Consider the following 21,272-nt stretch of genomic DNA (forward strand, 5'->3'; position numbering starts at 1 on the left):
ATCCAAAACTAGTTTAGATTTTCCTAAATATACTGTATATAGTAAAACCTAAATATATGCATAACTACTGGCTATCCAGCCCCGTACCGTATTCTTGTTTGGGTGTGGTCACACCATGCACAACTCGTGTGACACACAGCCTGCTACCAGGGTACGTGTAACCCCGTTAAAGAAAGGGTATTCGCTATTGCTGCAGATGCGCAATGCTTTAGGACAACGCGGCCGAAGGTACTTGTCTAGAGATATCGGAGCGTAAGATTTTTTTGAATTTGCAATACTTAATTTGCTGTTATCACAGTTCTTTTGAACAATACCCACTTTTTCCCTTCTAAATTGATCTGATTAAACACAACGACCATGAGCTTATCTGTTGCACAAAAATCAGGTCACGAACCTTTGCCTTTCGAATACCGGTAATGTATTTTATGAGTATCACTAAAATTCACACATGACGAAGCACGAAGAGGTAGTAATTGATGGCGATTCGACCGAAGAAGAAGATGAAGACGATGTGGCTATTATTACGCCACATTTGCGAAAACGTCGCCGTCGCTCCAACATTATGTGGTACCAAGACGGGGACGAAGAAGATGGAGGAGAAGGAATCGGAGAAACAGAGTTGGAAGTAGTAAATGATAAAGCGTTTTCTTCATCTAAAGTACCGCAACGCCAGCAGCAGCTTCAGCTAACCAAAGGTATGATTTCATCAGGACCAATGACGCTGCGTACCACGACTTTGCGGCGTCGTCCGCATCGAAGAATGCATCAGCTCTCAATGTTGGCCGCGGTGACTCGTGGACAAAATGAACGGCTTCAGCAAGTAGAAAATGACGAGGGGGAGGAAAAAGACGAAGTCCAGATCGTATCACCACCTTCTTCTATCAGTGTAAGTAACAGCGGGATCATGAATCGACCCCTAGCGATCGAGGACAGCGACGAGGAGATAGGTAAACAACAAAACTGTCAGCAAAAAGTAAACAACGAGGTGGAAACAGCAAGCTCAAAAGTTAGACGAATCTCTCAAATCTGTCACAAAAAGAATGAGCAACATACTTGTAAATACAATTCTCTGGATATATTGCAAGATGGTAAAGACGGATATGATCGGGACGAGCACTCTTCACCACCAAAGAAGAGACGACAGTCGGTGCCGAGAGTAGGAGAATTAGACTACCGTGAGAAAGAATACGAAGATAACGGAGATGATGTAGACGACTTCATCTGTGGGGACGACGAGATCGAGTACATGGAGGACGATGAGGAGGAAACTAACAGTGTCGAGTCGTCAGATGATGAATCAGAAGAAGATCGTTCGGAAGAGCTGTCAGCAGTGCTGGCAGCAGGACGCTCCCGTGAAGTGCACGAGTGGTTTAATATTTATATGGAATATCTGGAGGAATGTATTATTGACCCGAATCTTGATAATCTGATGCGTCGCAAGCGCTCCAAGGCCAAATATCAGCTGTACGAGCAAGCTATTCGTTGTGTAAGTCAGTTATGTTTTGCTCTGAAGCTATATGTAGTGCACTAATCCATGGTCGCAATGTTGGCGTGTAGATTGAAAGAAAATTATGTTCATGTCGCGATACTGTGCGTTCTGGTCTTGCGTGGCCGGATGAGTTGGTGGACGCACTAAAATATGGCTCACTTTTTCTCTCCAGTCACGTTTCTATCGATCAGGATTGCGACGCCTGTAACCGTCGCCAGCACTTTGCCACGTACCATGCCGAACTTGCTGGATACGCCTGTGACGCGACGAAGCTTTACAATTCGAACTGGATGCGCTAGTACATCACTCAAAGTCACTTGCTGATTTGTTCAAAAATTAACACGCTTCTCAATATTTCCTTTGTAGTTTAAAAGAAGCAGCAACGGAAGCAGCTCCCGTAGAATCATTATCATTTAATTTGGGCAGTGTGTGTCATGCTGTACGTCTTGTCATGCCGTCCCTGTTGCTAGCAAAGTCGAAGCATAGCTAACTGCTTGTTTTTTCAACATAATCTTCATTCTTTGTGTAGCGCACACTGGCGTATTGGCAGCTGCTGCATGCCAAGCAATTTTGGTGCATACTGATTGACGCCAAACGTAAAAGCTGTACAGGTGACAATGGTCGCATTGCTGATGCGTATCGAAACGATTTTTTTAAGAAGGAATTTGGTCGATTTAAGAAATTGGTGGGTCTTGTGGAGATATTCGCGGAAGATTCAAAGCGATTAACGTACGACATCCCCAACGCGTGGAAAAAGATAATGTGTCGCAACGGAATCAGTGATCTTTTTCCACGTGTTTCACAGTCTCGACAAGGTACACTTGATGCGTTTGTTGACGACAGTGAAGTGGAGGGGTTTGATGATGAAGAAGAATTAATGAAACAGATAGAGAAAGATAAGTGTGCTGTTACTTATGGAGATAACGATGACAAACAAGCTTCGGACGATGACGAGGAAGCGAAAAATGCACATTCAGTACTTTGTACGAAACGACAAACATTGTACTTGGAGAGCAAAAAGAAGCTTAAATCTCACTTTGCGTGTGATACAAGACAGAATGAAGGCGAGTTGCAATTACAAGACAATCAAACCACTTCGGAAAAGGACATAGATGATCTGATGTGTCTGGTTTGTCATACAAATTCTCGGAATGCTGGTGTCGTTCACGGGTTATACCTCCACGTGTACTGCTGCTATGCGTGTGCAAAGCGCCAACACCAACAAAAAGCTGGCTGTATGGTATGCAATCGGCCTATTGATTCCATTCTGCGGCTGCTTCCGCTCACGATAGACGTTCGGAAAGCGATTCAAAATCAGCAAACAATGACCACGTTGTCGCTGTGACGAAATGTGACTTCAAAATTGCCTTGACGTGTATACGTTAAAAACCAATCCATGATCATATACCTCTGAAAATGCAATACTACTCATTCTTTGCTGTCGTCAAACATTGTTCTGACCTGTAACGGTCAAAAGTAGCCTCTGAATCGATTGTTGCTTATTTGAGAGATACCTGATAACGGTGTCATCCACGACATCGGCGTGCGATTCACACACAAATGATTCCTGGATCATTTGGTAACGCGACCAATTTTTTGAGTCAATTTTGCATCAACAATTTGCTATCTGCAGTCCGATGAGGTCGGAACGAATCGTGCATGATTCCATATGCAGAATCAATGCTTTCATATTGCGATAGTTTGATCTTTTAGAATCAAACAACTTAATGTACAAAACTTTAAAATAATCATCCATTTTTTGTGTCCCCGTCGGCCAAATAAGTGATTGACCAAACACGTGTTATTTGCGCATAATCTATTGCGTAGAGGTCACCGACCTTACGTTCTATACTAGAACCAGTATAAGTGTAGCGGATCGCAATCCGCAAATTCCAAGAGTACCCACAACCGTAATCCAAGGCAAAAAAACTCAAATTGTAAACTATATTTCTTTGTTTTATTTGCCGCAGAGCCACCTATATCTAAATATATAGGTTTTTTAATAAAATAGTAAGCCCTAATTAAACTTTTTAGCTACTGGTAGTCCCGCCATGTAGTGGCTTCTTGTTAAGGTGAAGCCACAACATTGTGTGGTCACACCATCTTGTATGACCTACCCCTACATACCAGGGTACGTGTAACCCCATTACACTCTTCCTGAGCACCCACAATTCCCATTTAACTGTCACCTCCTATGAGACTCGCGTGTCTAAGAAATTTCTACATTCCCAGGACCTTCTTCACGCATTCTCTGCTCAGTCAGCCCTGTCTCTGTGACACGAAAGACTCCCAGCCTCGCTTGTTCTGAGAGCACCCGCGGGCAGAGATCTTCTTCGTCTCCTGCACGCGGTGCAACTTCGGACAGCACATCCGCGGCTTCAAGGGAAGCGCATCCCACGCCCCCGTTAACGGAGCACCGCGCATCCCACGCCCCCGGTAACGGAGCACCGCGCACCGCGCCCGCCGCTGTCGACGGAGTACCTTTTCGAGGGTTCGGAGGAGTTCGACTACGAGTCGGATACTCCTTTCCTAGGATGTGAAGAAGAGGAGTGCGAGGTGCGCCAGTCGCGCGACGTGAGCCCTGCTCGAACCTTGCGGACATCGTGTCCGTTTCCCGACGTCTCGACTTCGGGAAAAGTGGTATCATTACCAATCCCCTCGGCGAGACACAGAAGGAAGCCGGAGGCTACCGGCAGAGCGGCTATGCGCGCGCATCCACGGCCGGTCATAGACCGTCGTGTGGAATACGGCGTCCGATCGGCGAATCCCGCGACTGAAGCGAAGGGCGCGATCACTCGATGGTTGGGTGATACGTAGTCCCCCCCCGGATACTACGCTGGGCTTGGCCAACAAAAAGCTCTCCGAGCTCGCTTCTTTGTACCTCAAGAGATCCAAATGGATATGAACAGCGCTCGACATCTCACTCAAAGAGGAGACGCTCCTGTACCCGCGATGCGATTCCTGTGGTGTTCGTTCCTGGCAAATTCGCTGCAGATGATGAAGATCTCTTTGAGCGATGGGTGCAGCGGCACCGGAAACCTTCCTCGCTGTCCAGCTTACAGCGAAGCCACAAGAAGATGACCGTGCAATCTTTGGTTCGAGCTTGCCAAACTCAAGGTGTAAAGCCGGCTTCCTTCGTATTGTCGCCCTGCGACATATGGATTTATCCATCACACTCCCGCCAGCTCTGTCGGAGCGGCTCCTCACCGTCGAGCAGACGAATGCGTCACTTTGTGCGACGGTGGAGCGCGTGGCGCTGTCGCGGATACCGATCGTTGCACTCCATGCTAAAACCCAGTTGTCTAGCTTCTGAGCGGTCGAGCGCTTGTGGACGCCGACCCGGCGCCAACGCTTCCTAGTTCACTTGCCCCGAATCCGATACGGCTTAAGCAAGCCCACATAAAACACCAGGTGGGTGTGCATCCTTCTCGAAGGTTTGACGGATACGCAAGGCCCCGACTGTTCACGACCTGATAAGCTTTAATAAACCGTTGACTGAACTTCGTCTTATAGACAGCAGAAACTGCATGTGTAGGAAGGGCTTTAGCATTAAATAAAACCAGGTCTCCGACCTCAAAGTTTCCACTTTTCCTTTTGCCTCTTTTCTCTGCATATTCTTTCTGCATGTCATGGCTTTCAACCATCGCATCGCGACCGTGTCGTAAGACACTCAGTCTGGTAGCCAGGTAGCCATCGCCTTCTTTAAGAACAGTGAAAAGGCTGACATCAGATAGCCACTCAGCTATTCCTTCTCCACCAAGCCCCGATCCATGGATCAGAAAATAATTGCAACATATCTTGCGTCAGCGAGACGCGAGGATGAACAATCTTATTCACGTAGGACGGCGTGTCTTCGGTAAGAGCATTCACTGCATTGTTCAGAGCGAACTCTTTAAGTGGCAGCATGGCGCCCCAGCTCCTCGACATCTCAGCGTATATGCTGTGAAGGGCGCCTTCAACGACGCGATTTACGCGCTCAGTTTGACCATCAGTCTGCGGATGGTCCGCTGTTGACGTAGTCAACTTGGTGCCCAGCACCTCGAAGGTCGTTGACCAATACTTACCAGTGGAGCGTGAGTCTCTGTCAGAGACAATTGACTCTGGAAGTCCATGTTGTCGAAAGATACGATCCGCAAACAGCATCGCTGTACCGACACCTCAATGATATTCGGAACCGCCGTAAGATGATTCTTCTTGCTCTTAAGACCACGACACCCGTGTTGCTCGCCGAGTCCTTTGGCAGGCCAAACACAAAGTCCAAACATATGGACTCCCAACACCCGGAGGGTACCGGGAACTGGTTAGTGGCGCCACCGCATTCGAAGAGGGCTTCACCCTTTGACACGTCTCACACGTGCGCACATAGGTGCTCGTCCAATTGTATAGCTTGGGCCACCAGTAGTAGAGCTGTAAGTCTTCTCACGACCGAGATGAACACTGAGTTGGGTGTCGTGGGCCTCATAGAGATACGGTATTTCAAATCCTCATTGTGAGGAACCACAGTTTGTGGTGTATCCGTCGAATCGGTGCTATAAATTGCAATTTATTATTCAACAAGTATCGGTGCAACCGTGCACGCACTCGAGACGACAACTTCTTGTACGAGATTCCAAATTTTTTGCTTCCGAGATCCCGTAGCAGCGCCACGCACATATCATCACCCGTGTTCGCGGCGCGGATCGAATCCCTTCGCACGACGTTACCATCGCTGCATTGGCAAGCTCATAATGTGGTCTGCGTGACAACGCATCAGCCAAAGCATTCTGCTTTCCTGGCTTATACTTTACCTCGAAGTTATATTCTGCGGAGATGGAGAGCCACCTGTCCATCCTCTGCGAGATGTGAGGCGACTGAGTCGCTGTACATAGTGGCGCATGATCTGTGTAGATTAAAAACGGCTGTGAACCAGGCAGGCGCACCCTGAACTTGACATGTGCAAACTTCATCGCAAGTAATTACGTGTCGTGAGCTGGATAGTTCGTCTCCGCAGCCTTGAGCTGGAGAGATTCGAACGGGATCACCCGATCTCGCTCCTCGGCGTCTGCTTGCAGCAGTGTACAGCCGATGGCAAAGTCCGAAGCGTCACAGACGACACTAAAGGGAAGATCGGGTGTCCGGCAACGCCAGTATTGGTGCATGAAGGATGCTGTCTTAAAGCCTCCCGATGCTCAGTGTCCCAACATAATTCCGCATCCTTCATAAGGAGATTCGACAATGGCCGTGCCATTTCCGCACAGTTCGCGCTGTACCTGTGCAAGTAGTTAGCGAGGCCAAGCCGCTTGCGCAAGTCCTTTTGGTATTTTGAAACCGGCCAGTTCACAATGGCCTTGACCTTAGCGAGATCCGCTCGAAGGCCACGCTTCCAGATGAAGCATCCTAAAGATGGAACTTCTTCCGCGCCTGCATTAGCATACAGCTTAATGGTGCGCATGCACTCAAGTACCGCTGTCAAATGGATGATGTGTTTTTCCACATCTGTCCTATCGTGCCCCGTGCGACTGTGGACGAAGCTGTCGCCGAAGTATGTTTGTGCATACGCTTGGTGGGGCCTGAACATTTGCGTCACAAGACGATGAAATGTTGCTGGTGCATTCGACAGCCCTTGTGGTATCACCAGCCATTCCCAGAGCATCCCGCTCGGAGTACTCACCCTGTCAGCGGAAAATCACTCTCTCTTATGAGCAAATGGTAATACCCATCGATTAAGTCGAATGCGCAGTACTTTGTACAGACAGCCATATTGTTCTGGAGAACATCCTTTCAAGGATATGGCGTCTTTGCTGGAATGGTGGCAGCGTTTAGCTTATTAAGCGTGAGAGATACGCCACTTGCCGTTCGGCTTCCAGACACAAAATGTGGGTGTCGATTGGGTAGACTTGCTTTCACGCACCGTTCTTGCGGCGTGCTTTGCACGGAAGAAGCCGGCAATGACGTCATACTGCCCCTTGGGTAGGGGCCATTGGCGTGTTACGCAATATCTGGTTCCGAGAATCAGGTCGATTTCATGACACACACCTCGGTCCATAGGTTGGACCGATGGCGGTTTTTTGGAGACGACGTCTTGAAATTCCTTCACGATAGAATAGTACGGATCAAGGGATTCTTCAGAATCGAAGATCTACTTCATGCGTTCAGCACCCTTTTGGTGTCCCCCAGGACAGCTTCATTCAGAAGCGAGGACGAGTTGATCTCCTCTTCTGGTCGTATAATGACACTTCGGCTTAGTCGCCTGCCTTTAAGGTACCACCGAGCTCTTCGAAGGACACCTCTTCCAGCTCAAGAGGAGCATCCGTCGCAAGAATAGTCTCGAGGGTGAGGTCGCCGCCTTTCTCCCCCGTGATAACGCTAACGAGGGAGAATAGCTGTGCGCTATCATCTACGGTAGACACACCCTGGGTAAGGGTCGACGACCGGCGTCTTGCAGCTATCATACGGCGTCGCTTTCGCCTCTTCACAGAGATTCTATGTCTCGGTGAGACCAGTGTGAACACGCACTCAGCGTCGTCCAGTGTTAGCCCCACTCTCTGCTCTACCAGTATTCTGACGATATTAACAACATCCGACGAAGAGCTGCTAGCTCTGCAGTCTTCGTCCGGTTGATAACATGCCACTCTACGCGAAATCGAAGGGCTTGTCCTCAATGCCTCTGGCCTCGTTCGACCATGCCACGAGTGGCATGCAGCGACTGCTTTGAAACGTGAGCAGTGCTCAACCACTTCACGTTAACCACTGGGGCTTCGCCCTTGATACCTCGGACCTCGTCCGACCACTCCACGTGCATCAATGGTACCTCGCCCTCGATGCCTCGGCCCTTGCCGGCTATGCTACGCATGTCATGTAGCGATAGCTCCGATACTTGAGGAGCGCTCGGTGGGTTACGTGCCATTCCACGTTCAGCCCGCGGACCATGATCGGGACTTCTGTCCGATACACCTTCGGTGCTCTACAACTCGGAATAACTGATCTCCCGCACGTTGACCATCCCCGAGCCATTGCTCGCGTCATAAGCGTTTTCGCCTTCTAGCAAAGTGGATTCGTGGCTCACCAAAGCTCCGAGCTCCACCAGGAGACGTGAACGTAGTGCCCAAGGTCATCGAACCCCAATCGATCCATGGCTCACGGTGTTCCAACCATGCCATTCCATGGATGAGGTCATACCTTGAATCCAGTTCTAGGACTAAGCAGCGTTCCACGCTATCAAAGCCAAGCAGCTTGACGCCGAGGTTCGCAGGGACCCTTGGCGCCGTCAAACACGTCCCTGTCGCTAAGCAAACAGTGACGAGCCGCGCTTTCAGCGCATCAGTCAAGGAACTTGACACCGGGTTCGACAGGAGGCCTCGGGACCGTGACACGTGTCCCTGTCGCTCGGCGAACAGGGACGATGTCACCCAACCGCTCTTTCAGCGCCTCAGCATACGGCCGACTTCCTACCATCGTGGAACGTCGTGCATAATTTCCCGACGCCCCGAAATCGATCAGGATCTTCCTTGGCTTCTCAGAGCCCTTCACGCTCGCTTCGACGACCAGCATGCCCCGCTTGCATGCACGTTCCGTGTTCAAAAGCACGGGGCTCTTCAGGGCTAGGCCCTGCTGATCTCTACCTCTTCGAGGCTCAATCGAATTCAATTCTTCTTCTGAGTGTTGCCATTTTTCCACGACATACGGGACTGGTGGAAGCAAGACGTCGGCTCGATGAACCTTGGCGCGCCTTGCGCAAGGGACATTCAATCCAAAGGTGACGGGCTTAATTCACCGTCAGGTGTTCAAACGCTGCTCGGCAGCTCGGAGCTCTACTTCCTCTTTCTCAGCATAGCTAAGATCCATCGACTCAGGCCGCTCGACGAGCTGCTAGAATGCGCATTCCACCCAAGTCGGGCCGACTTGAAGTTGAATTCGGCATTCAATTCCACATTCACTGCTTCTTCAAAAAAAGATGGATGCACGCGGAAGACTTCCATTCTGACCACACCAGTGCCGAGGCCCTCCGTAAAGACGGTCACTGTGACCGCCTTGGGGAGAGGCTCGGATCCCATACCGGCAGTGATAGTACGCAACGCTTGGACAAAATCTATCAAAACCTTCTTGCCCTGTCAAGCGGCAAGACAACGCGATCGCACGCGATATACCTGGTTAGGTGGCGAGAACACTCGTGAAAGCTGCAGCTTCAGCTCCGTCCAAGAGGAAAACGCCGCTTCGCCCGAAGTGCCGCACGTCAGTGCCCATTCGCGTGCTCGACCACCAAGCTTGGAGATAGCTAGCGCTACGTGCTGTCGCTAACTCTAAAGCATGGCGGACGCTACAGCCATCTCGGCCTCTCTCACCCAGAGCAGGAGATTCTCTCCATCCTTGTCCTCGAAGGTCTTAACACACACCACGAGCAGCGTGGGTCGGGAGAAGTCATCTGTCGTCGAAAGTGGCGTCATGAACATAGTCGACGCCGGCATCTTCTGTAGGTGCTCTATTAGAGCATTTTCACAGCTCGAAAACGCTCCATGCGCGCGCTGATCGCTTCAAGTCCTTGTGAAGCAAGGTGTTGACGCCCTCAGGGTCAAGCAGAGACATCAGCTTAAAAAGCTCGTCCTGTATGCCTTGGGGCAAATAGGAGAACTGTTTAATCCTCACAGAGGATCAGTCGAAACGACTCAGATGTAGAATGAATACAAGTGCTACCAAGCGCAGCGGGGCTGCCGGAGCTCTTTCGCTTGAAGGAAGATAAGCTAAGCTCGGTGATCTTCGTTCTATACTTAGAGCCAGTACGAATGTAGCGAATCGCAATGCGCTTACTCCATACCAGGGTATGTATAACCTCGTTACAAAGCCAGACGCCTTTTCAACCGACACCCGGTTGAGGTTCTCTTGATAATATTTATAGCGCATTTTCAAAGCTATTGAGCCATTCTATCATCGATTCCAGGCTTGAAACCACAAACCGTGGAATCCATCTCACAACCAAGTAAGAAACGGAGCTTTTTTAGCACAACCATCGGTCTGGGGCACAAATAATCAACCAGCTCGTTCTCGATTATTACAATGGATACCGTCTCTAAGAATTTGTTCGCTGGTTAGACGAAAAGAAATGCTTACACATACAGCAATATTACCGTGCACTAGCACAAAGTCGGTATTGATACAAAATCTGGACTTCAATATGCTCAAAATCACAACGAAATGCAATGAAGAACGGGGTACTAGTTGTAAGAATCAATTTTTATTTGAAACTAAATCAATGACAAAAAGGTTAATAATTAACAGATTTAATCTACTTGTCCCAATGAATTCTTTTGCATGGAACGTCGTCTTCTCATCTGTTTTAGTACTTAGGTACTTTGGAGTAGCGTCACGTTTGCGTATGCCATATGACCCGTTACGAAATTCGTTCCTAATTATTAATACTTTTTAATAGCAACCAAGTCTTATTATGATTGTATCAATTGTGTAGAAGAAACATGAAATTCTCATCGGACAACAATACACGATAAACAAGCTTCGTATTGGTCGTGAGGGGATAGCTAAATCGGCGCTAATGGGCTAGAAGCTATAATCGAGTTCCTGGAGACGCTCGTCAGATTTGTGATAGCGCTGGTGTGACCTCTTTTAAGTACGCATCCCCAATCTGTTGAATGGGAGCACAATACACGCCAAAGTGAGAGAGAGTAAGACTACTTATACCATCAAGCATCAGCTCTTTGAGGCCAGATAGGATCCGGAAAATAGCTCTCACTGAGTAAGAGAGTGTAACGAGAATTGGCCATCCGTATGCATGCACTTACTGAGGAAGACTTATATCAGTTAACAAGCTTCATAGTGCAATGTTCACTTCCAGCAAGCCGTTGATTTCTGGCAGATGTGTACCATATGTGTGCATTGTGGAAATTAAGAAATGGAGATTTCAGTATGGTGTTTTCACATGCACATGTGACGATATATATGAACTTTCGAACATTCTGTGTGATACAGAATGCTAGCTCCTACTTGGAGTACTGAACCGGTGACGAGACCTACGTGTCTATCTTTTGAGCTGGATGGCAGTAGCCAGTCACTTTCACTGAAAGCTTTTCACTAATGTTGAAATTTAAGTTTTCGAAGCTTGTGCTCCGTACACCCAATATCTTGTATAAGTTCAAGCTGAGCTTTAACCTCAGTACATCACTAGAAGCGCTTCTGATTCCTTGCACAGGCAGATGAATGACTATTTAGAGCAAAGTAGCAGGCAGCCAATTTAATCCCTCCAGTTAATCGGCGACTTGTGCGATCGTGCTACGTTACTTCTATAATTAAATTCTTTCTTGAATTCATGACCAGAATCAAGTAGCATTTCAACGCCATCTAAGTCCTAAAATTTGTAAATGAGAGCTGACTTAAATCTCCGACAATTTCCCTAGTTTCCGCGTCGCAAGACGCACGGATACTGTTTCCGTGTTCGACATCTCATTGACTCCAAGTAGTGTTTGTGTTTTAGATACTGGCGTGTCGCACGTAATTGAATAACACTCCTATGTAAATAAGAACTATCAGCTTGGGGCGTTGAACAAATTGCAAAGCTGGGTGGTGGGCCCTAACTCCTTATATATGTAAAAGGGCTCTGTTCACAACAGTTCTTCAAGCACAACACACACGCTTGCGCGACGAGGGAGCGGATCCGGACGTGGAGGGAGAAAGACAGTCCCAACTTGAAGGGAAGTAGAACGACTTGAGGTCTTGCAGGAAAATTCGCAACCGAATTTGAAATGAGTTAATAGTTTCTAAAGCAACATGCAAAACACTCCAAGGGCTTCTAGAGTTGTAACAGATTAAGGATTGGATCCATATGAACCGGATTTATGCAATCAAGGAGGGCATAAAGCTACGACAGCTCGATGTAGGATATGGCTTGTACAATTGTCTTGCGAATATATAGCTTAGTGTCTTAAGCAGAGTTTGGAGAGCGAAGTGGGCATTATCTGCGGTTTCAAGATAGATATAACAGATAAAATCGGCCGCAAAGCGCATATCTGGTAGGCGGTTTGTAAAAGCTACATGATGCCAGAGCCGGTGAAGGATAAGAGGCCCTGATACTAAACCTATTCAATGCACGGCGTGAGACTAGCAACCAACATTTCTCACGGACCTCTTTTTCTTATGAACTCTTATCCGAACCGAGTACACGCTACTTTTTGGTTCCCAACAATGTAATGTGTGCTTGCTTACACCATGATAGATTATATAATACAGATACTACAATATTTGACATACGCCTTCTAAATTTTCTAAAAGTGCTGTCTACAGAACTGTTGCACGAACATTGAACTCTCTTAATCGTCATGCAAAGTCTACTGGCTCTCCTGGGCTTCGCGTTGACTGTAGCAACGCTGCTCTACATGGGGCAGGGGCCAGATCCACCGGCGCGCCTGGCAGAGCTTCTTAGTGGACTCCCTTCAAGAGACGACTCGCGCTGCGACGTGGCGAATCTTGAATTGCTTCGCCGCGCTGCAATCGTTTATACATGGGTGAATGGCACTGAGAGTTGCTACAACAAACGCCGAGAGCGTGCGGGTCTTCCGCATGGTGGAACCTCACGAGATAAAGAGATGGGTGAGCTCAAGTACTCGCTGCGTTCGCTTCTCAAGTTTGCGCCGTGGCTCGAAGGCCCGATCTACATCGTCACGCCAGGCCAGATCCCGGATTGGTTAGATATGTCCAACCCTCGGGTACGAGTCGTAGACCAAGATGACCTTTTGCCCAAAGACAAGGCCACGATTCCGACCTACAACACCAACATTATCGAGCAGTATTTACACAAGATTCCAGGGCTCACAGATATTTTTATACACATGAACGACGATTATCTATTCATCAAGCCCGTGGCACCCGATCGATTGTTTACGTGCGATGGTGGCATACGAATGCTCACGGAAATCAACCACATTCGCCACGTACCAAGTCAGAAGTCCAATGCCTGGTTGGCCAGTGTCCGCAATACCGTTCAGCTTACTGACAAAACTTACGGCGGACAACACGTTTACAATTTCCTCAAGCACGCGCCATTTGTATACAGTCGACTGGCTTTTGAAGAAATTCACAAAAAGTTTTCTAAAGAGTTAGATGCTATGCTGCCACACCAGACACGCCACACGGACGATCTTAACATGCCGTTACTACACCATATTTACATGCAAGAAGAAGGGTCGAAAAAGCTTGGAATTCCAGTAGAACTGAACCCGCTTAGTGAGTGCAACGACTGGCTGCTGGTTCGAGTGAAAGACAAAAGTGAGGATTCACTCAACAAACAATTCAAGCTTGCGTTAGAGAACCAGGGCCCTGAAATTTTGCTGGCATTAAACGACGAGTACTCTAGCCCAAAGACTGCTGAGCTCGTTGGCCGTTTCTACGCTCAATTGCTGCCAGACCCCACCATTTTTGAGCTTCCTGAAGGCCAACATCTGAGTATAGTGAGCAACTGGCACGGTCCGAATTGTTTGTTTGACCCCGATGTGATTCCGTTGCCCGAGCCCAACCATGATGCATCAAGATGGGCGCCTTCTCCAGCAGTGGTTCACTTTCGCTCTCATAGCGAACGCGCTTTTGCCGAGATGATGCCGTCGTTCGGGTGGATCCTGGCCTCGAACATTGGCTTCGTCTTAGGCTTGTCAGTCGCCGTCATCATATCTGTCTACATTTTTCGATTTACCACCAAGCGCACCCTTGGTCTACATATGTCTAAACAAACATAAGTGCGATGCCGCCGGACGCTAATGACTACAAAATTTATTAGTAATGCGTGCGTCCAAATGTTACTACAGTATAAACTATTCTTAAAAACGTAAAGGAATATGTATCACGTCTATTCTTCAGATCCGTGCACATTAGGCCGGATGCACATACTAACCCTATCTTAGGCTCTCCATGTTACCTGATAACACCAGAGATGACATTTTCTCGGCTCAAAGAAAGGCTGCATGCAGTAATTATTCCAATCGATCATACCTTATCGTAGGCCCCATCACAGCCCATTAACGCTTTCTTGCGGCGCAACGTCACCAAGTACACGATGTACATAATAATTGCGCCCAGGCCAAAACCAAAACCACGCAAAAGAGAATTGGTAAATGCCACCCAACGAACTTCTCGGTACGCAATCACCTGATATTTAGGTGCATCCTCTACTCGCCGCGGAAGAGACGGCAAAATCATTGGATCAACCTCGCAAGTGTCAGGTTTGCGCACGGTAAGCGGGCTGGCCTTGGAATCAGGTTTGCGCTCAAACTTGCTTGGCTCAGGCAGGAATTTGGAGAGAAACTCGCGCGCCGTGTCAGCCACACGCATGTCCGAATACTCATCGTTCAGTGCGATAATGCTATAAGGTGAGGAGCCGTCAAGAATTTGGCCGAATATCTGCTTCAGCTTGTCAATGTTATCGTTCTTCATCAAAATAAGCTTGTATCCGGACATTTCGTCTTCGGGCGGGGAATAAACGGGAATCCCAAGCTCTTCGCTTCCCTGGGCTAGCATATAATAATGATGAAGCAGCGGGTTGTTCATATCTGGCTTACTACGAAATTTGCTTTTGAGCGTCATGTACAGAGGGCGGTCAAATATTTGGTGAACTCGCTCAAATGCGCGACGTGAGTAAACAAACGGCGCATGTTTAATGAAGTGGCGATCTTTTTTGCCCCACCGTAAATCCATTTCCTGTTGCGTGTTTAATACTGAAGAAATCCATATTCCTTTCTTCTTAGGTGGCGGCGTGTGAGAAATCTTTCCACCTTCATGCAACAGCCGGATACCACCATCACAGGTGAAGAACTCGTGAGGAGCGATCGGCTTAGTAAACATGTAATCGTCATTTATCTGCATGAAGATGTCGGAAAGGCCTGGAATTAAGTACAAAAACTGCTCAATGACGTGCGTATTAAATGTAGGCAGGAACTCCTTGGCATAGTCTGGAAAAAGATTGTCCTGGTTGATAACCTTAATGCGTGGATTGTTCATGTCAAGCCATTCCGGAATGTGACCAGGAGTCACAATGTAGATCTGGCCCGTGTGCCATGTCACGTACTTTTCTAATGAACGAATTGAATACTTAAGCTCGCCGATCTCTCGGTCACGAGATCCACCCACCGCCTTTTTGCCACCAGCCTTCTCGCGAATCTGGCGATAACAAGGCTGGCTGCCATTGACCCATGTGTAGACGATGGACATACGGCGCAGCTGTTCAAAGTTCTTGATCTGACATTTGCCCTGCCACTGATCCATGATGACCTTTGTATTAAAGCGCTTATCCTCCTCGTCAGATAGCTTGTCGTACTTATAGGGCGCAGGCGTCCTTGTGAGCAGGAACACAACCAGCAGAAGGGCGCCAAACGCAGCTAGCAACGCATAGTGGAGGTTGCGCCGGTGACTGAGCGCCATTCGCATACGCACACCCGTCGGAGTTTTCATCTTGCTCAGTGAGGACAGAAGGGCGACGGTTTGGTACGTGGCAAAATTTAATTTTAAGCCTTCAATTCATACTTTTATGTAAATGTCTACTGTACAGATTTTCTGCAGGAGTCAGCACAGCCGTCGCGTGGCGAAACTGTGCGGGCACTTTCTGGTGGATGAGGGTACGTGGCAATATCACCCGTCTTAGCCGCTGGCAAAAAGTCCGAAAGGTAGCAACTCGACAAACCTTGTGGACCATGCTTTATCAATTTAAACGACAAAATGTCCATTTTACAGTATCGTAGCAGAGATCGCCCCATCGCGGCTGAGGCACATGTTAGAATGTAAAAACTATAAATTGGGGCAGTCACATCGATGGGTACATTCAGCGCTAGTCGTACACACCAAAGGTTTGGTGTCATGTCCAGCTTATTGAGTAACTTGAGAGCACAAAAGTCTTTAATTTGTGCTCTCAATAAGTTTGGGCAATTATACTGTGTGATTGGCTATTCTAGCCGCACTATCGATTCTTGTATCATTGTCATTTCAGCGCGCGTTCATGTTTTTCATCTGTCACAGGAAGATTTGGCGGTTGTTGTGGTCCACCTGATGGTAGTGTTTTTTTGTGCACCACACCAGTCGCTTGGTGGAGAATGTGGTCTCAGTATTGACCCAAACTCTCCAGGTCGAAACCTCCGCCCTTGCGGCAAGTAGCAGAACAGCATCCACCACTTGTTTTTATTTCCTTCTACGTTACTGTCAGAATGGCGGACGAGTGGCCTACTATAGCGAGTGATTATCAGATCATTGAGCAGATTGGTCAGGGTGCATTTGCTAAAGTATGGAAGGCGTACTGCGCGCCAAAGAAGATCCACGTGGCCATCAAAATTATGGACCTTGAAAAGATCACGACCAGCTTTGAGGATATTCGGGCCGAAGTACAAACGATGAAGATGACCAATCATTCAAATGTGCTTAAGTGTTACTGCAGCTTTGTCCACAAGGATCAGCTTTGGCTAGTGACGCAACTCATGAACAAAGGCTCATGTTTGCACGTCATGAATCTGCTGAAAAAGAAGGGTTTGGGTGAAGGGCTCAAGGAGGAATTCGTGGCTGTAATATTACACGAAACGCTCAAAGGGCTGCTATACTTTCACGAAAATGGCCAGATCCATCGGGACATCAAAGCGGGCAACATCCTGCTCGACAGTGAGGGCCACGTCGTAATTGCCGACTTTGGCGTCTCTGGCTGGATGATGGAAGGTGGGGACCGTCGGAAAAATCGACAGACTTTTGTCGGAACTCCTTGTTGGATGGCCCCCGAGGTCATGGAGCAGGTGCGCGGCTACGATTACAAGGCCGACATTTGGTCCCTAGGTATCACTGCGCTGGAGCTTGCTAAGGGATACGCACCTTATGCACGTTTTCAGCCTATGAAGGTGCTGCTGCTTACCCTTCAGGAGGACCCACCATCTTTGCGCACGTATGATGTACGTCATAAAGGGAACTTGGCGAATTAATACAATACTGACGTGTTCGATGCACTAATAGGATGATGGCTGCGGTCATCCTTTTGGTCGTCACTTTAGAGATGTTGTGAAGCTTTGCTTGCAGAAAGACCCGTCGAAGCGGTGACTTTGTGTTCATTTTTTACATGTTAACATGGTATGTGAAGAGAACCGTTCTTGCTTGTATGCGATGTAGTCCCGGCACCTCGGCTTTGCTGAAGCATAGTTTTTTTAAAAAAGCTGGTGATACTACCTATTTGGCGCGGAACTTGTTAAACAACATTGAAGACATTGGTGAGAGTTGTATGACGGCCGGTATAGCAGATGCACTACCTGGGTAAGGACACTAATATACTTACCCAGCGAAAGTGGGCTGATTGTACCTTGTGTTCTGCTGTAACAGCGCAGGGCCGCTTTACGCGAAAGGAATAAAGGGCCCTCCTGGCTCTGAAGCTGAGGGCTCGAAGTATGTTCCGGGCACGACTTGGGTATTCGATGACGAGGAAGACGACTCGAGCAAAATGTCGATTGACGACTTCGCCAGCCAATTCGACATGGTCACAGGTGGCGAAGAATTTCGCTCCAAGTAGATGGAGCCAACACAGTCTAAACCTTCCAAGCTCGATAAACTCAATGTATGTTTTCGAAAAACTCCTGAGGGCGAGAAGACTTTACACATCACAGAATGAAGATGCGCCCACATAGTGTTCAATCTTGTATCAGAATTTAAATCATGTTTTATATTTACTGACCATTGTGAAAATCTATGCTTGCTGGTCCATTAAACGTGATGCAAACAGTCATTCTTGGAGTCTTCGTTGCTCTAGCCTTATAGTCGCCTTAAGATATGAACAAACATTCTTATTGACTCATTGTTGTTAGTTTGCATTCAGAATATTCATTATGATATTCGATGACATTGTCGCAACATCATCTTCGCGAACCAGGATATAAATTATTAGAGAAGGTTTTGGTATCAGTAGTACCTCCAATTTAAATTACAGACCGCAGACCGCAGACCGCACTCAAAATTAAGGGTGACTTCAGTCCTTGAAATCACACAACTGCATCCACTTCGTCGACACGTGCCAAGGGTTTTCCCATTGTTTCGCGCGTGTACTCTCTCGACCAAAGAGCAAAGCCGCACGCAGATTTTGCCAAAGCAGAAGAGACTGGGCGAATCGGATAGAGCAGACCCGCCATTGATGTTAAAAAAAATGCTGGGATGATCGAGATAATAGAGAATACAAATTTTGCCCCGCTGAAATAAAAGATTCGACCCCACACTTTGCCTTTGGTGTGATAGCGGAACATGACAGTCATTAAATTTCCCGCGTGTTCGTCCTTATGCTCAATAAGCCGATTCAGAACCATGCGGTGATCTTCAGATGTGCAGCTAATATTAGCACGAGAGAGCTCCAAGTCTGACATTGCATCCAGTGTGCTGACAATTTTTGAAGCGGCTGGAGGAAAAATTAAAAATCCGATCAACAGGATCAAGCCGACTGGCAATAAGAGCATAGAAAGGGGTACACAAACGAGAGAGTAGACCATAAACTTTGCCAAACTGGGCGCTTTCTCCATGACACGAGATCCCGAAGTTACGGGCTGGTCGTTTGATTGGGCCTTCATAGGGAGAGCCGCAAACACTGGGGAGTATATGGCAAGCACATTGCCACTGTTCTGTTTAGGCGAGATGAACGGGAAGTAATTTGAAGCAACAGCATCTTCGATATTTCCATCCTCCCAGAAATTGACCTTCACCTGAGAAAATTCTGACAGATCCTTTTTCCAGTTGACGACGTCTTGAAAGTCAAATTTACTTAACCGATCGACATTCAGAATGGTGGATTTTTCATCCGGGAAATCTCGCTTAGGAGACGAAAAAATATCTTCGCCGGCATTATTAGCAGTCGAAACTCGACTTCCTGTCAGCCCACTACTTCCGAAACCATCCTCACTAAACGATTTGCCTGACACAATCTCGTGGCGGCTTTTGGCCACTTTGATCCTCTTCTTCTCAGGAAGTTCATCGACATCGGCTAGCTGGTCGCTGTCGGTTGCGTATGACCCCCCAATGATGTGATTCTCTCCAACCAGTTTATTACGTCGCCGCAAAAGTGTGCGTGTGTTGCCAATTTGAAAACTTTTTGATTTCATGTGGCCCAAGCGCTCAAAATGTGTTTGATCAGACGAGTAAAATACGTCTATTTCAAAAAAATAGAGAAACTCCGCTGATGCTAAATCCCCATCAATATCTCTATCTGCACCATAAAGTGGAACATTTGAGTTTGAGTTTTGCACGTATCGACGTTTCTTTGGTAAATCGAATTCAAACTTCCAAACATCTGGATGAAATATCACGTCAAAATTCACACCTTCTGTGTCTAAAGTGAAATTGTCGACGGTTCCTACGGCACTCACAGCGCGCAGTGCTTTTATCTCAGGTAGACTCAGTAGCTGTTGTTCTGTTGAATTTGAATTTCGGGAAAAGGTACTGTTACAGCGCGCTAATACCAGCAAACCATGCTGCGTTACAGATGCGCTTACGGGTGCTGGAATACACACATGAGCTCTCACAGGAGCTCGACAGACACCCTTGCACCGGTGCTGAAGGTTCTCAATACGCACACGATAGTAGTCACCGTGCTCCGGGCAACGCGGAAAGCACTGAATATTCTTGCGATCATTGCGCCAGTACTTATCGAGAAATTTCGTTTGGATGTCGATCACAGTGGGGTAGTGCGGGCATGAAAAAGACATAGCAGTCACAGGATTCGCTACGAACGAGCTTATTGGTACAGTGTCTTCAAATTTAACCTCGCCTACGACGATCTTGCTGCGAGTCGAGCTTTCACAAATTGAAACTTCAGCGTCAAAGTCAAGACTGTGCATTTTTGTGAGCTGAGAATTTTGCCCCGCCATAGCGACTCTCTGATTCATAATAGTTGACTTCGTCTGAGTTTCTCGATGATCAAACATTGCGACGTCGTTGTCCCACAAGAAGTAATTTGTTAACTCATCCAGCTCATTCATGTCGAAGTCTAATGAGTTTGTCCCGGAAGGTTCGACCTGGATTTGAGCCGTGCTATTTGTATTACCCATCGCAATGTTGCTGCTGCTGCTTCCAGTGACAACGTAGCTACCAAAACTGCCACGACCTGTGCGCATCTCTTCTGTGTTTCGCTTTATTAACGAATGAGAGGATGATGTGCGTTTAATGTCCTTTATGATATCGTCCAAATTGCCTTCTTGTGTAAATGAGTCAACAGCCGAAGTAATAATTGCAATCGGTAGATTATCTCGCTTTAAGTCTCTCTGTTGCTGAAGTCCCACCGAAGCAGAAGTATCCAAATCTGTAGCCATTTTGGCCACATCGTCAAAAGACTCTGCAAAAAAATGCTCTGTATCCTCGGAAAAGCTAAACTGAAGCGATCCAATTGACATACTGCTGGAGCGATGACTTGAGATGAATGCATTCTCCTCGCTAATAAAATTAGAAGATAGGTCCAGGCTTCGAATGGAAGACCCTAACATGTTAGAAGATCCATGCATAGATGCGGAACATGGTCCAGCTGCGGGAGACGGTGCTGTTGGAGGAATGAGTGATGGAGTTGAGGTTGTGGGCGTCGAAATCTGCGGAGTGAAAAGATTATCTTTCTTTGGCGATATAGTTAGGTTATCGGGTGATAGATTTTCTGCATGAGATGCCAAGCACTTGCACTCGCATTGAAACTGTGGCAACCCGAGAGGGTTCACAAACTTGCCGCATTTACCACAAAAATTGGCAAATTTTGCATACTTAAGTGGGTAATTTTTCTTGAGATATTCATCATATGCGTACGCCGCCTCCTCTGGTGTCTTGCACGTATTAG

General features: G+C 47.5%; 6 protein-coding genes across 6 annotated transcripts; 4 read left to right on the forward strand and 2 right to left on the reverse strand.

The window, feature by feature from the left end:
• Window positions 1-448: 448 nt before the first annotated feature.
• Window positions 449-2,834, forward strand: PHALS_13916 (Domain of unknown function DUF4211; the record flags this gene model as incomplete). The annotated part of the gene is made up of 5 exons (XM_024731024.1): window positions 449-1,486; window positions 1,558-1,787; window positions 1,856-1,928; window positions 2,019-2,174; window positions 2,247-2,834. 5 exons carry the CDS (start codon window positions 449-451, stop codon window positions 2,832-2,834), a joined length of 2,085 nt encoding a protein of 694 aa, XP_024571532.1.
• A 9,955-nt stretch (window positions 2,835-12,789) lies between these two features.
• Window positions 12,790-14,199, forward strand: PHALS_13917 (RxLR-like protein; the record flags this gene model as incomplete). The annotated part of the gene is made up of 1 exon (XM_024715668.1): window positions 12,790-14,199. One exon carries the CDS (start codon window positions 12,790-12,792, stop codon window positions 14,197-14,199), a length of 1,410 nt encoding a protein of 469 aa, XP_024571533.1.
• Window positions 14,200-14,446: 247 nt separating this feature from the next.
• PHALS_13918 (exopolysaccharide phosphotransferase) lies at window positions 14,447-15,907 on the reverse strand (the record flags this gene model as incomplete). Its single annotated transcript, XM_024715779.1, has 1 exon — window positions 14,447-15,907. The coding sequence occupies one exon, from the start codon at window positions 15,905-15,907 to the stop codon at window positions 14,447-14,449; it is 1,461 nt and encodes a 486-aa protein (XP_024571534.1).
• Window positions 15,908-15,966: 59 nt separating this feature from the next.
• On the forward strand, window positions 15,967-16,655 carry PHALS_14732 (uncharacterized protein). Its single transcript, XM_024715890.2, has one exon. It carries the CDS (start codon window positions 16,265-16,267, stop codon window positions 16,601-16,603), a length of 339 nt encoding a protein of 112 aa, XP_024571535.1. The 5' UTR covers window positions 15,967-16,264; the 3' UTR covers window positions 16,604-16,655.
• On the forward strand, window positions 16,654-17,987 carry PHALS_13919 (ste ste20 fray protein kinase; the record flags this gene model as incomplete). The annotated part of the gene is made up of 4 exons (XM_024716001.1): window positions 16,654-17,379; window positions 17,441-17,520; window positions 17,594-17,734; window positions 17,801-17,987. 4 exons carry the CDS (start codon window positions 16,654-16,656, stop codon window positions 17,985-17,987), a joined length of 1,134 nt encoding a protein of 377 aa, XP_024571536.1.
• Window positions 17,988-18,453: 466 nt separating this feature from the next.
• On the reverse strand, window positions 18,454-20,844 carry PHALS_13920 (uncharacterized protein; the record flags this gene model as incomplete). Its single annotated transcript, XM_024716112.1, has 1 exon — window positions 18,454-20,844. The coding sequence occupies one exon, from the start codon at window positions 20,842-20,844 to the stop codon at window positions 18,454-18,456; it is 2,391 nt and encodes a 796-aa protein (XP_024571537.1).
• Between the last annotated feature and the right edge of the window lie 428 nt (window positions 20,845-21,272).

The sequence above is a fragment of the Plasmopara halstedii genome, assembly GCF_900000015.1.
Source record: "Plasmopara halstedii genome assembly, contig: Scaffold_7, whole genome shotgun sequence".
In the NCBI taxonomy this organism is placed as follows: domain Eukaryota; phylum Oomycota; class Peronosporomycetes; order Peronosporales; family Peronosporaceae; genus Plasmopara; species Plasmopara halstedii.

Bases quoted from the DNA above. Each gene is read 5' to 3' on its own strand.
- PHALS_14732 (XM_024715890.2), top strand. From the start codon at position 16,265: ATGGGTACATTCAGCGCTAGTCGTACACACCAAAGGTTTGGTGTCATG.